Source organism: Fusarium tjaetaba (assembly GCF_013396195.1).
Source record: "Fusarium tjaetaba strain NRRL 66243 chromosome Unknown NRRL66243_c0000613, whole genome shotgun sequence".
NCBI classification, from domain to species: domain Eukaryota; kingdom Fungi; phylum Ascomycota; class Sordariomycetes; order Hypocreales; family Nectriaceae; genus Fusarium; species Fusarium tjaetaba.
Window position 1 is genome coordinate 604 of NW_023501809.1, and position 13,610 is coordinate 14,213.

The 13,610-nt window shown below is 46.9% G+C and overlaps 4 protein-coding genes across 4 annotated transcripts; 3 read left to right on the forward strand and 1 right to left on the reverse strand.

Annotated features, from left to right (window-relative positions):
• Positions 1-299: 299 nt before the first annotated feature.
• FTJAE_14205 (uncharacterized protein) lies at positions 300-1,799 on the forward strand (the record flags this gene model as incomplete). The annotated part of the gene is made up of 2 exons (XM_037347416.1): positions 300-459; positions 607-1,799. 2 exons carry the CDS (start codon positions 300-302, stop codon positions 1,797-1,799), a joined length of 1,353 nt encoding a protein of 450 aa, XP_037198783.1.
• Positions 1,800-2,559: 760 nt separating this feature from the next.
• On the forward strand, positions 2,560-4,449 carry FTJAE_14206 (uncharacterized protein; the record flags this gene model as incomplete). Its single annotated transcript, XM_037347417.1, has 6 exons — positions 2,560-2,693; positions 2,784-3,002; positions 3,067-3,123; positions 3,168-3,387; positions 3,439-3,572; positions 3,621-4,449. The coding sequence occupies 6 exons, from the start codon at positions 2,560-2,562 to the stop codon at positions 4,447-4,449; spliced, it is 1,593 nt and encodes a 530-aa protein (XP_037198784.1).
• A 178-nt stretch (positions 4,450-4,627) lies between these two features.
• FTJAE_14207 (kinase-like domain protein) lies at positions 4,628-5,671 on the reverse strand (the record flags this gene model as incomplete). The annotated part of the gene is made up of 1 exon (XM_037347418.1): positions 4,628-5,671. One exon carries the CDS (start codon positions 5,669-5,671, stop codon positions 4,628-4,630), a length of 1,044 nt encoding a protein of 347 aa, XP_037198785.1.
• Positions 5,672-6,880: 1,209 nt separating this feature from the next.
• Positions 6,881-13,319, forward strand: FTJAE_14208 (uncharacterized protein; the record flags this gene model as incomplete). Its single annotated transcript, XM_037347419.1, has 13 exons — positions 6,881-7,005; positions 7,058-7,152; positions 7,236-7,574; positions 7,624-8,175; positions 8,230-8,402; positions 8,458-9,568; positions 9,623-10,467; positions 10,526-10,568; positions 10,625-10,731; positions 10,936-12,640; positions 12,688-12,811; positions 12,866-13,110; positions 13,162-13,319. 13 exons carry the CDS (start codon positions 6,881-6,883, stop codon positions 13,317-13,319), a joined length of 5,622 nt encoding a protein of 1,873 aa, XP_037198786.1.
• Between the last annotated feature and the right edge of the window lie 291 nt (positions 13,320-13,610).

A 13,610-nucleotide genomic window follows, 5' to 3' on the forward strand; every position in this document is an offset into this window, starting at 1 on the left:
GTTCGTTGAGATGTTCCCACATCCATTAAAGGGGCAGAAGACTTGAAACAAAGGTACAAATTCCCTGTTGTTTCATGAACAGTAAGTGAACTCCATTGCAGCTTAACACGCCAGTACACATCACCTGCTATCCCGATTTCGGCATTGCTCTGTATTTCACGTTGAGTATAAATGTAGGCTATATTCCTAAGCTATACAACATTCTATCAGTATCGAGTTTTTACAACAAACCACAACATACACCATACTCCATATCACGCGCGAACACGCATTTTCACACGAAATCACAGAAAGCAAATATGTCTGACCACCATATCGAGGACCTTCCACTTTCTTCTTCATCCAAACAGATGACTTCTTCACGACCTCAACACCAAGAAAAGCCAGCTCAACAAGAGGGACGTCTGGCTCTCCTCCCCGTTGAGGTTCTGCTTAACATTACAGGTGAGCCTGGGAAAGGTGAGCCTGGGAAAGATGAGTAGACTCTATCGCATCAGGACTTCAAGAACTTGGCATTGAGTTCTGGAGTGTTCTTCCGCGAGCTACGTCAAGCATATTATTGTGCCGACAACTTCGCTGTCTTCCACTCCGCCCTTAGGTGTGCAGACGTGGAAGCAATGGAGCAATGCTACAATCTGGCAAAGCCTCCCATGGACCTTACCTGGAAGGTCTCCTGCCAATGCCCATCTGACGAGGCTCACAAACACCACAGGCCCATCGACGATGTACTTGAATGCCTTGCCATTGGCTCTGCGCCTATTGACAGGTGTATTGAAGCAATCAGATGGTTACTGAGCAAAGGATACGAGGCAAATGAGCAGAAGGATCAAGTTTGGTATAGCAACAATCAGCACTGTCATCATATGCCTGAGCTCGTAATTGATCTTTTGGGCAAGACTTCTAACACGGCTCGTGTTGAGGGGATCTGTGAGATAATCGCAATACTACACAACAATGGGTACTCTCTGCCTTACCGTATGAACCTTCGCCAGTTTTCTATAAGACCGTACGACCAAGACGTCAAGCCAGGCCTGATACGTAAGCCGATGGATATAGCTCTCAGATCTCACTGTTCAACGTCCTTCCTCGAGCTGATTCTGCAGGAGTATCAACGTCGTGGGGCAAACGCAGTCGTCATACATACCGTCGTCCATCATGACTGCCCTCTTGGAATGAGAACCTGGCTGGGCACCTGGCCCCATGACCCCTACGATCTACCTCTTTGGCGTCAGAGCACAAATATTGGCAATATCCTCTGGGGACTTTTCCTGGACATTGCGGACCCGTTAACCAGCTGGAAGGAATCATATCAGGGCGAGGCTGCGGACATATTTGAGAAAAAGATCCAGCTTCTCATTGACTACCAGTTCGTTCAGTTGCACGAGATACAAGTCTTGCAAAGACTTGTCACGGCTCTGCGAGAGAACCCCCTGGATTTTAAGCTTATTAACGAGGATAACGACGGAAAAGAATACTGGGAGACGCTATGCGCTAGCCTAGGTTCTTTCATGGAAGATGAAGGTCTTGTAAAGGAAGACCGGCTACTTGGCTATGAAACAGTCCATACAGCCGTCGGAAGGCTCCACCGCTTTGTCATTGAGGCAAGCTGGAACCCATGGACTGTGTGGCAGGACTACAAGATGCAGGATCCCAAGCACAGGGCCAATTTCTCACATCCTTGGACGAACCATGAGAGCTGGGGCAGGGTTCAGAATAGACATGGAATATGGTTTGATCCTGAGTGGCGTCGGCTAGCTGAGTATGAAGATGAGACTGATGCTGAAATTGGAACACGGTGAACTACGATGAGTTTGTGGCTGCTGTTGAGAAACTGTGGGAAGTGAAAAATGCCAAGTTACAAGCAAGAACTCTAATGATGAGGCAACAGAGGGGTTAGCAGTAGTGAGTTTGCTCTCATAGTGTCTCGCAGTACTTGAAGGAGTCTTGAAGAGATGCGGTCCAGGTTTCAGCAGGCTGGGTAGTGGTTAGCTAGGTAGGGGACGCTAAAGATAGGGCTGAAGGATTATTATATCTCGGTGCTGACACTGTATAACAGCAAAGCTGGGAGTATTCTGTGTAGTGTGTTTATTTCTTACTCAGATCAGAAGACCATTATTCCATTTCTCATTTTCTTCAATGTGATAATAAAGTAAAAGAACAGTTAGTTCTTTAACCATGATAAATGGAATTATTCATATCTTTCTATAATTTTCCTATATCCCTGACATACTCCAAGCTACACCAACAGAATATGCGCGTATTCGTCAAATTATCCCAAAGAGACTCTATCTTTCGAGGCTGATGTTACTGCAATACCCCTTTCAACGCATCCGGACATTTAGACGAGGTATTTCTCCACGCCCAACACCCATGAAGCAACATCCCAGCATAAATCATACAAGTCAGGCCCTAACAGCAGGCCTTGGCCCAAACATCCCCACCTATCAACAACCCTGTCTAGTGCTTACGACACGCGCGTAATATGGATCTCCCTCCATCCTCTCCTCCCAACTCCTCACCGAAACGGATAAGCAAAGATTAATAAACCACACACAAGCCATGGCCGGTCACGCCACTGACGAAACAAAGGGCAAAGGCAAAGTCCGACAGCGGCGCGCCCACACGCGAAGCCGCACTGGCTGCTCAGAGTGCCGAAGCCGCAGGGTGCGCTGTGACGAGCAGCGTCCCACATGGTGAGATCCCAGCAAGAAGAGCCAGGCTAGGCTTGTCTCGGGAGAAGAAAAGCTGACTGTGTAAATTGGCAGTGAGAACTGCGTTAATAGTAAGAGGGCATGTGAATATCCGCCTGTCAAGATACCGCTGAGGGAGAGACGGGCGCTGGAGAAGGCTGGGGCGACTCAGCCGTGGGAGCATGTCCCCTGGGAGGCTCCGAGTTCTTCCAAGGGGCCTGAGGTGCCTAACACGCACGCTCTGGTCCGCCAGCTTATTTTGTCGGGCTCTGGAACGACGCTGGACTGCATGGCCATTGACATGCCCCTCAAGTCACATGAACTCTTCAATTACTGTACGTCTCATCATCCACCACCAATGATCAATTACTAACAGGCCTTTTGTCTATGGCGAAACCCTTGTCACATCTGTCATAAACCACAACAAAGATTGGTATGTCTAAAAAGCCCGTCCCAAACCAATGCTAACATTGATAGCATGCCATATACCATATCGGACCCTGAAGCCCTCCGCAATGCGATTTTGATGGCAGCTACTCATTTTACATTCAAGGTCGGCAGCCTCGAAGCATTTGAGCATACATTCCTCTTTCACCGTATTGAAACCGTGCGATTGGTGAAAAAATGGCTTGCCAGTGGAGATGTCAAGCTTTCAGCTGCCATCACCAAACAGATTGCTACCCTGGCATATACAGAGGTATGCAAATGGATTTCGGTCCTTGTTTCAGTTGTACTAATCTAGTATTAGTTCTGTAGTGGTGATATGCAAATGGCAGCGAAACATTTAAATGTCATCTACGCTCTACCATGCCAGACAGCAGATTCGTCGAATACCAATGGCAAGACCTGTGACCAAGAACTCTCTGATCGCTATTTTGTATTGTGAGCATTTGTCACTCTTACTCAAGCTGGCGTTCACTAATATCCCAGAACCTCCACCTTCATCCATGGCGTGCAGACCGTTCTTCATGGCATCCTCCGCACTGAAGAGTCAACCGAAGAAAAGAGCACCCTCTCAGTCTCTCATCCCATGCGTCTTATGCACAAATGGTACAAGTCAGAAGGACAATACTTACACTGTCTCAAACTCAAAGCAACACGCCTCTTCTCAACATTCTTCATACTGCCTGACATCGGCGCAAGGCTCTCTGATGTTTACAGCGCGTCAATAGTAAACAGTCTTCGTCAAGTCAACGACGAATTCTACAACCTCACAGAAGCTCAAAAGATACACGATGACTTCTGGAGGACTGGTGCAGCTGCTCGAGTTTACGACGCAGTTCTTGAATCGCACCAAACCTCAATCACATCCACCGACCATCAACATGAAGCCACTTCAGAAGCTGAGCAAAAGACTTCATGGTGCGGATTGGTCATCGCAGCAGAGTTATTCCTCGAGCAAGTAGTTGTTTTATGGCGTCCTTTTACAAAGGAGATATATCTCTGTAGCATGAGGATATTCCAACGTGATCTCACCTTTGCTCTTCAGAAGACAAACACGGGAGAGATCACAGAGCTGTTGTTCTGGGAATCGCTTCTGGGACTGATGAGTCTTTATTTGCATGAGAAACTAGGGGATATGGAGCGAGAACCTGGTTTGAGGCCGTTTTTCGAGAGGATTATAAAGGAACAGAGCCGAGATATGAAGTTAGAGAAGTGGGAGGATGCAAGGAGGGTGTTGTTGAATATCGCATGGCCGCTGGACTTTTCTGAGGATGATTATGTGAAAGGCATATGGGAGGCTGCAGTAGCTGACTAGGTACTGAGGAAGAATTAATTATTATACCAAGTAAAATTTTGCTTTGAGTGGGACGGTGGTCGGTGATACGGATACAAACTGTGCTGAAGCCGCTTCGTCGTAGCATCGAGGTTATCTACAGGTCTTATATCCCTCTACAATCCTCATGATCCAGCATGAGCTTTCATTACTGCATGGCCTATGATGTAGCTGGAAAGATAAACTCTCTTAGCTTCTCCATACCCATCCGGTCCCCTTCCATGGTTTCCGCCACCTCCTTATCAACCCAGCCCCTAGTATAGCCTCCTCCGAAATCCGTGACCCACGAATTATTATCCTGATCTACCAAGACATTCTCGGCCTTGACATCTCCCCAGACTATGCCAGCGCCATGCAAGCCCGAGACAGCAGCCTCAATCTGGTCCATCCATCGTTGTCTCACTTCAGGCGGAGGATTGCCTGGTTCCCCAGGAGCGATCTTGGTTGACAACGGACAACCCCGGTTATCGATATAGGTTAACAAAACCCCAAGGACGAATTCATATTCATCTAATACAAGGCCATAAACGCGACATAGGTTAAACTTTGAGTCCAACCCAGCTGCTTGGATCATTTTATACGTCTCCAGTTCGCGTTTAGTCTGAACGCTAGAGTTGCACGGCTTGAAAAAGCATTCGGTCTTACGGTTGTCGATGAGAACCTTACTAGGCGGCTTGAAAAGCGCATCCTCGGGATCTTGGAAGCTTAAAGTTATTCCAGCGGGATCATAGAAGGCAGTCCAAGTCTCCAAGTCATCGAGAAAGTCATCGTCGAAGCGTAGAAATGATGGACGTACAGGAGACTCCTCGGCTGCAACCCGTCGAGGACATAACCTTTCGTCAATGACGTGTAGTTCAAAGACAAAGAAATCAGGAAATAGATGCCTTTCGAGAGTGATTTGGATGTCTTGGGGATCACTTGCTGGTGGAGGCGCGAGTTCAACTAGGAGCGGCTCAAAGGGAGCCATGACCCATTCGTAGACATCGGTATCATAGATGTCACCTATGACCTCCTCGCGTGACTTGAGGACTTCGAGATATGCCATGTACTTCTCGGTCATGTCGGGGGAGTTGATAAAGTTAGTGGGTGAGACGGTGATGTAAAATACCTTTCCGTTCCGGCGGACGGAGAATCGTGCATTGTGATCATCGCTCCGAACGTTGGTGAGAATACCTTCGATGCTGTATCTCGGCGTTGTAGCCATATCAAAAGTTGACCCAATAACTCAAGTAAGCGCAAAGGTGAAGGGCGCTGAAGTGGAGAGAGAGCGGTGAAATGCGGAGTTTGACATGTCACATTTCATTGGCGGGATACCTGGCAACAGCTTCCACTATCCCGATGAGAGCGGCAGAATTCCAGAACATCGATTCAGAAGCGACTGTAAAGACCCAGTCAGGTATGAGGTCAATTTATCGTGGAATCGATGGCCATTAGACCAATTACTTCTTTCGCACGTCGTCTTGAGCTCGGACCCTTGGGCACTTCAGAAGTATCTGTCCTTATCAGTCCACTTCTCAAACAACCTTGTATGTATTCATGTAATGCAAAAGTCGACTGGCAACCAAGCCTCGACTACCCGGACTACATAGATCAACATACACTTGTGAACTACTAGCTTCAAGTAGTATCTGTAGAGTCGGTAGTGGGGCTACGAGCCAGCATGTCGTTCAACAGCTCAAGACCCGGATAAGTCAACCGAGAGATTTATTCTTATTGGGGATTCTAGTAACCTTGGTTTTATCCATCTGGCTACCAATAGCTGTGGGTCTGACATGTTTTAATGGAGTCGTTCAAGTTAGCTTAAAATTATCTGGCTGGCCTGGGCGAAAGAAATAAATTCTGTGAGTGACACAATATTGGCTGATGACCATTGCAACCACATCTCAATGGGACACTCCAGTCTACTCACTCATTTCTCAATTCAGTGGCATTCTTGGTGCGGGCATTCTGCCACCAACCTGCATAATCACGGTATTTCTGCCGTCCCGGACCATTTCTGTATTGGCTGTCGTCTGACCGATGCTAAGCACCCTGGGCAGCTGAAAAGCAGGCTCTGGCTTGGCATTGTCTATCGCTGACTCTTCAGGAAAGAGGCCTGTATGCGGCCGCTCAATATTGAGCGCCATTGTCTCCATAATTCACGTAAAAATCCCAATCATAGATGTCTTTTATATGTTCTGATCAAATGTGCTATCAGGTTGCCTACCCCTCACGAGTGATAGTGACAGGGGTCTCGGACTTCATGTGCTGCACTTCGCAGATGAGACGTGGCAGCGTGAGTTATGGGGTTGTCTGTAGGGCTCCGAGGGGACTTTGTACTATCACGACAAAAGCTGCGTTGAACCCATAGTGTCTGACCCTCCATGAAACCTCCCCTCTAGTCTAATCAATTTTCCGATATTCTTTTGAAATTATGCTATTCAACGCTATGAAATCCACCATGGGATTTCGTCTTCTCATCATGACTCTTTTGGCGGGTACTGCCGCCGCAGCGGATGATGCAGAATTTGCTTTTAATCTATTTTCCGATATTGCACCGTAAGTTTGCCTATCATAGTTCTGAATTGGGACTGATAGAATTCTTATCTAGGGTTATTGCTCTTTTCGGAGATCAGTTTGCAAGGCAGTTCATGAGCGAGAGTCTGACGTGGGTTGACCACGTCGTCTTTGCCATGGTACCTCTAGGTATGTATGCGGTCATACGAATCGGAATACTACTTTTTGCGTCAATCTCGTCTACAGTTGGTACTTCTTGCTCACAACTCTAGGCATTTTAACTGCCATCACTGCCGCTATCCGCGTACAAGGCTCTCCGGTCGCAAAAGCTTTTATCGGGCGTGCCCGCGAAAACAAAGCCCTTGCCGAGATTGAGCTCATGTCTTCAACATCAGGGGAGGTTTGTGAACTGTTTAATGGGAACTCTATTGTCAGGGCCATGGGTAAACCTCGAATAACGGAATTTCTGATATTTCCTAAGAAGTATAAGGAATCGGAAAGAAAGTACGCAGACAATCTCGGAGGTACCGAACCCGCAGAGGATGAATCATGGGGCATCGAATCTTTCAGAAGCGCGAATTCGGAGAGGTGTAAGGAGATGAAGTGCAAACGTATGAAACACCATCCCCATCTCAGCGTCGCTAATCCTAAGATACATAGCCTACGAAAGCAAAAGCACAGCCTGGATTCGGGAACAATCTACAACTGTGCGCAAAGCTTTAGAGATTTTAAACAATTCGTGGAAAGAGTTTCCGAAGTCCATCTCCCAGATCCTTTATGTCATGGGAGGTTTATTCATCGTTATTTGGAAACTCCGTCACAGTTGGAACAGCAAGGAGCCTCGCCAGACCAGTTCAGATATGGAATCAGGACATATGACCGTGTCGGCTTTACCTGATCAGACCACTCCTGACAGTAACATCAACACAGTAGAGGATGAAAAGGCTACTGGTGAAGCTGATACTTCTAGGCCGCCCGAAGGATCGTCGAATCTTCAGCTGAACCTTTCATCGGATTATTCCGACCATTCAGGACCGACAAAGGGTCAAGAAATAGCACTAGCCGCTATTTTTGGTGTCATTCTGCAACTTGGTCTCATTGTGATTGCAGCAATTATAACCTTTTATCTCAGCCCTTCCTCCCATAGCTTGTTGGAAACCAAGGCTTATGGTTTTCCATGTTATGTTGTTGGTACAGTTATGCTCTCTATTGGTACTGGCCTCTGTTCGTTCATTGTGGAACGCAGTACAGTTGAACACTCCTTAGAAAGGGTCGATGGGAGTCCAAAAGACAAGAGATTCTCATTACTGTGGGTGCAGCAACACCAGACTGTTAACGACCAAACCTTCAAAGGTTATGTCATCTTGGCAGGCCAAAAACGTCGGATCATGACCTCAAGACGAAAAACGTATGATATCCAACAATACAAGGCAGGAGAGGTGGGCTGTCCCATTTTTATGCTCATCGCCTATATAGAAACTGACGGCCTCTCAGAAGCTGTGGCGACTGGCAACCCTGGGTGCTGCTGTTTCAGCTGGCATCGGATTTGTCGCTCAATTTATGGGCCTCCGTGGCCTTGCGTTTCCATGCTCCATTGCTCAGCTCGGGGCCATCATTCTCATGGCTCTCATCAGGGCTTGGATCCGTCGACGACTGGGACGTTTGCCTGTGAATAGCATTGCGCTTGCTGGATATGAGCTCGACTTCCTTGCAACGCATATAACCTTCAATCCAGACTTTCTAAATTTTCAATGGAGTAAAGGGAAAGATGAAAAGCCCTTCGGGAAAGAAAGACGACCAACAGAATTCTGTCGTTGGTATATTAACACTCCGGAGGATGTCTCGCTTGACAGATCAAAGGACTCTAGCAATGTTTTGTCTCCAGAAGGGATTCAAAAAGATTCTATTGGAAAGCTTGGCACGGCTGCTTCGGGGCACCATGAACCGAAACTATCAGTTCATGAACGTCCTCATCTACCATCGAGCCAACAACTTCTTCGTGTACGAGAACGCCTGAGTAACTTATGTAAATGGAATTCAAAGGCTTCCGAGAGTGCTAGGGCCTTGGCGCAGTCTATTGAGCATTTCATGGATACCTTCTCTCACAATATGAGGGATGGCAACAAGGGCCAACTTCGAGCCTTGAACTGGGAGATTAAATCGACGAGGCGGCCAGAGGAAGGGGATCACTTGCAGGAAGATTACATACAGATTTCTGTGAAAAGAAGCTCCCAAGGAAAGTGGAAGGCAGATCTTGGGAAGATTGATGCGGCGTTGTCTCTATGGATGGCTGATATCGAAGCGAAGAGGCTGAACAAAGAGCGGACGGACAAAGACAATGAAACGGATTCTTCCCAAGATTGGAGACGCACCCAGTCTGGAAATGACTTGACCTACAAATATGGTCGCCTTGTCGGCGACAACTTGAAGGACGATGTCCTTAAGAGGGACATCTCCTGGTGGGTTGATGGCATAATCGCTGATCAATGCGATCCGAGAGTTCGCGAAATACGTAAGGATGGACAAGACACTAGCCAGCAGAAAAGCCAGCATTGGCGCAAGGATGGAGACCTAGTCATTGGAACAAAAGAGGAATCTGAAAATGGTTAGTAGATCAAAATCACAACAACCAGACTTCAAGGTACGCTAACTGTTGCAGTCGATGCTTCTGAGTTCGGTATCAGCTCAACGGGCAGTCTGCCCTGCATATTGGCACAGCATCTCTTTACCAGCTTCATCTGGACAGCAGTCAAACGTTTATCCAAAGGAGTCCTCCAAACACATGTCGATGGTATTCGCCAAGTCGAAATTGAAGGTGTTCACGTGTTCGATTCTCAGTCTTTTGACCAGATGTGGTTCCGACCCAGACTTCGCCATCGCCAACTCAGCAAGAGCATTCGTCAAATGGAAACATATGGTCTCGGAAGCATGAATGAGATTCTTCTTTGCATAATACCAGCATTCAGCCATATGGGCCTCTTACCTAACCAGGAAATACTCAAACTTATGCCCCGGATCAGATCCGGCCACGGGTGGGTAGAAGTGGCCATGTGTCACACGAGGCTCCTTCAACGTGTCAAAGAACCTAGCGGCAAGAGCATAGAAAAGCTTACTGCTGCTGCTATCATTTCCGCGATGGACTTCGTGTTACTTGCTTATGAGCCATACGACGAAAACACAAAGCCCTCAGAGGAGCTCAATTCAGAACTTGGTGAAATTATCGCCACGGTTGTCTCGGCTGGACTGAGAACTGTTATGGAGAAGATAATTCCTTTTTACCATCTTCAAAATCGTGGCGAGGCTGTTGCAAGGATCTTCCGCCAGTTCTCCAAGCTGCAGGGAGTGACAAAGGCTCTCTCAACATTGAAAGTTCAAGAAGAGTGTCTTGACACCTATATATCTGAGGATGGAGACGATGAATTCTTGGATGAAAGTTTTGCTATAGAAACTCTGGACTTTTCTAAGCAGCACTTCGACTTGGTGTCACCTCTCAAGAGAGACAAGGTATGTCATGATGTCATCCTAGGGTTATTTACAAATGGTCTTAACGTTTTGTCGACAGTCGCCGCGAGTCACCATGCTTGAAATTCGGGGAAAAGCAAAAGGTTTGCCTGTCAAACTTGGCTTCCTGATTTGTTTGGGTTACTTACATCTGTCTCAGAAAATTCAGCTCGGCTCAAGATGCTCGACGTATTCGGCTGGAGTGCACTTCATTATGGCTCTGTTGCTCCAAAACGTTGTCCTAGCTACTATTTATATGCCGAGTCCGTAAGATCCAAAGATAACTCGGAACGCCTACTTGATCTACAGGATGCGTTCGAGAGAAACGTCATACACACCACTACCTCTGTCATACACAACCATAGAAGACCTTTCTATGATCTTTTAACTTATCAATCTATGAACACTGTCAAACATGGGATGTATCAAAGTGGTCAAGATGGCATGACTCCCTTACACTTGATTTCAAAGGCTGGGGCTCTCTACGAAATGACGCTTTTGAGCGAGAAACTAGGAGACACTATGCGCGATCTAGAACTGGTGCTAAAAAAGGACTTATGGCATCGACAGGCACTGCATCTTGCCTGCAAGTTTGGACATGACCAGGTGATTGTTGAGCTTTTGAAGATGGGAGCACGGTCTGATCAGTTTGATGATTTTGAAAAGTCTCCTGTTGACTATTTTCTGGAAGCCAAGAGAATCAAGCGTTCTCCAAAACCCGACGAAGAGCAGAATATTGAGGCTCCGACACCCATTGACCATGGCAATGCAGAAGGTCTGGGTCAGGAAGATCGCGCGATATTCCTGAAGTTCTCTCCAAAGCCAGATACTGAGTACCAGCACCGGAAGACCCTGCTGCATATTGCGGTCGAGATTGAAGACGGAGGCACCATTGCCGCACTGTGTGATAAAAACTTCAACGTTAATGCTCGTGACCAGAGTGGTCGAACACCTCTTCATTATGCACTTGCTGCTTCAAATGTGACTATGGCCAAGTCACTCGTGGAAGCTTTCGGAGCTGTTCCTACCATCAAAGATTCGCAAGGCGTGACGTCATTACTTCTATCCGCGAGTCGAGGTCTTATGGGTATGGTGAGGTTCCTAGTACGCAGGAATTATGACCCATCGGAAGCGGACTCAGATGGAAAGACCGCGCTAGACATGGCCATTGCCCGCGGGCATGAAAAGATTGCGATATATCTGTTGAAACTTGAACAGAAGCAAGATGGTCCGTTTATGGGTGAGGGAAACTCCTCGTTGGTTACGGCTTGTCGAGAAGGCCTGTCTCGAGTTGTTCCGAGAATTCTAGACAAGTGGCCTGAACTGATTGATAAACCTGGGACATGGGACGAGCCGCCTATTTCTTGGGCGTGCGAGAACGGCCATAGCGCGATCGTCAAGCAGCTAATTGCTCACCTCGAAGACAAACCTGACATCAAACCACAAGTGTTGAATCAACAGGCTACAAGATGGCGTAACTATACTCCACTACACTTTGCAACGTGTTCGCCATATCCAAAATGCTTGGCACTTCTCCTTGACCAGGACTGTGTCAAACTTGACTTGGAGGACGCTTATGGAAACACGCCTGTACATCTCACAATCCAGGAGGATAAAATCGACCACATGCGGCAAATATTGATGCATAGAAGGACTTCATTCGGGGAGAGGATCAAATACGTCAAGGAACTCATTAATTTACCATCCAGCAATGCATACAGCTCGAGCATATCCGAAATACTTGAGAGCGTTACTGACGCAACTCTCCTCGATGAGTTCTTAGTGTGGTTTCTTGACAAGATCGAGGAGATCAACAAGGAGTCACTACTCCGATTGTTAGTAACTAACGTGAAAGAAAAGTCTTGGGGGAGATTCTCGAGCCCTTGGGAGTTGGTCGCTTTATTCAATCATCTGGGTTTCAAGAAAGAACTCAAATCTCATAATGCAGATGAGAACGGCTTCGATGAAGATGGATGGTCATGTGTCGAGTTCGTCAAAAGCTTCAACCGAACGGGCACATTTAAGCATCTTCTCTGCTATCTGGAAAGTCAAAGAGAAGCGTCATCGATTCCTCCGCTTACCACGCCAGTAACGCTTGTGGGAGAGCAGTTTCTCCAGGCCGTATATATATCTACATGCCCCACAGAAGGTCATGCGAATTGTGGAAAAGTGCACCGTGCGTACCTTATCCCATTTTCGAGAGGTACACTAACTTCTTTTTAGGCGTCAATGTGGTTAAAGAGATTGACGATGTCGGAAAGGTTTGTCTTCGCAGCGATCACTGTATTAGTGCTGAGAGCGACTACTTTTACTACGAGGTGAAAGTTCTGGCGGAGGCACCTTGCCAGTATGTCATAGTTCTTTCTTTTTTGAGAACCCTCGACTGACAGCATTTCTCAAGGTGGCTAGGAGTTGGATTCTGTGGATGGGACACAGGGGAGGACGAGATGCCCGGTTGGTTCGAAAGATCATGGGCATACCATGGTGATGATGGTTTACTGTTCGTTGATTCAGTTGATGGCGATCGTCCCAGTCAGGACTTCGGAGAACAAGGGGTATTCGGCTCAAAGGATACTGTGGGGGTTTGCTTAAACATGAATACAGGACAAGGCTTCTGCACGAAGAATGGGAAGCGATTAGACATGGGTAGGTGGCCAGCCGATACATACTTGAAACGTTATGCTGATATTCTAGCAGGTGATGTTTTTTCGTTACCTGATGAGAGGTTTAACTATGGGAAGCTGTATCCATGTGTAGGGTTCGATGTGACCTCGGAAGGCGTGGGACTTGACTTTGAGGTGAACTTTGATGGATCGGGACAGCATCCCTTTGAGTACAAAGGGCCATACATTTGATGTGAATGTAGCCTAGTAGGCCTTTTTACTTAACATTACTATCAGGATATTGGTATTGTTCTCCTTTGCATACATGATTTCTCGTATTTTTATCAGCAGTAATCGTGTTTATATATATCTGTAACGACGAGCTAATTCGCACCAGAGTGAGCAAACAAATGGGGTTTAAGAGACCTTGAAGCAGCCAAGTTGAATTGGTTAAGTCGAGGCTAATTCACATTAGCCTTGCATTAGATAATTAAGCTAAGTATTAAACCAGTAATATCGTGTAATTAAGATAGATTATATAAT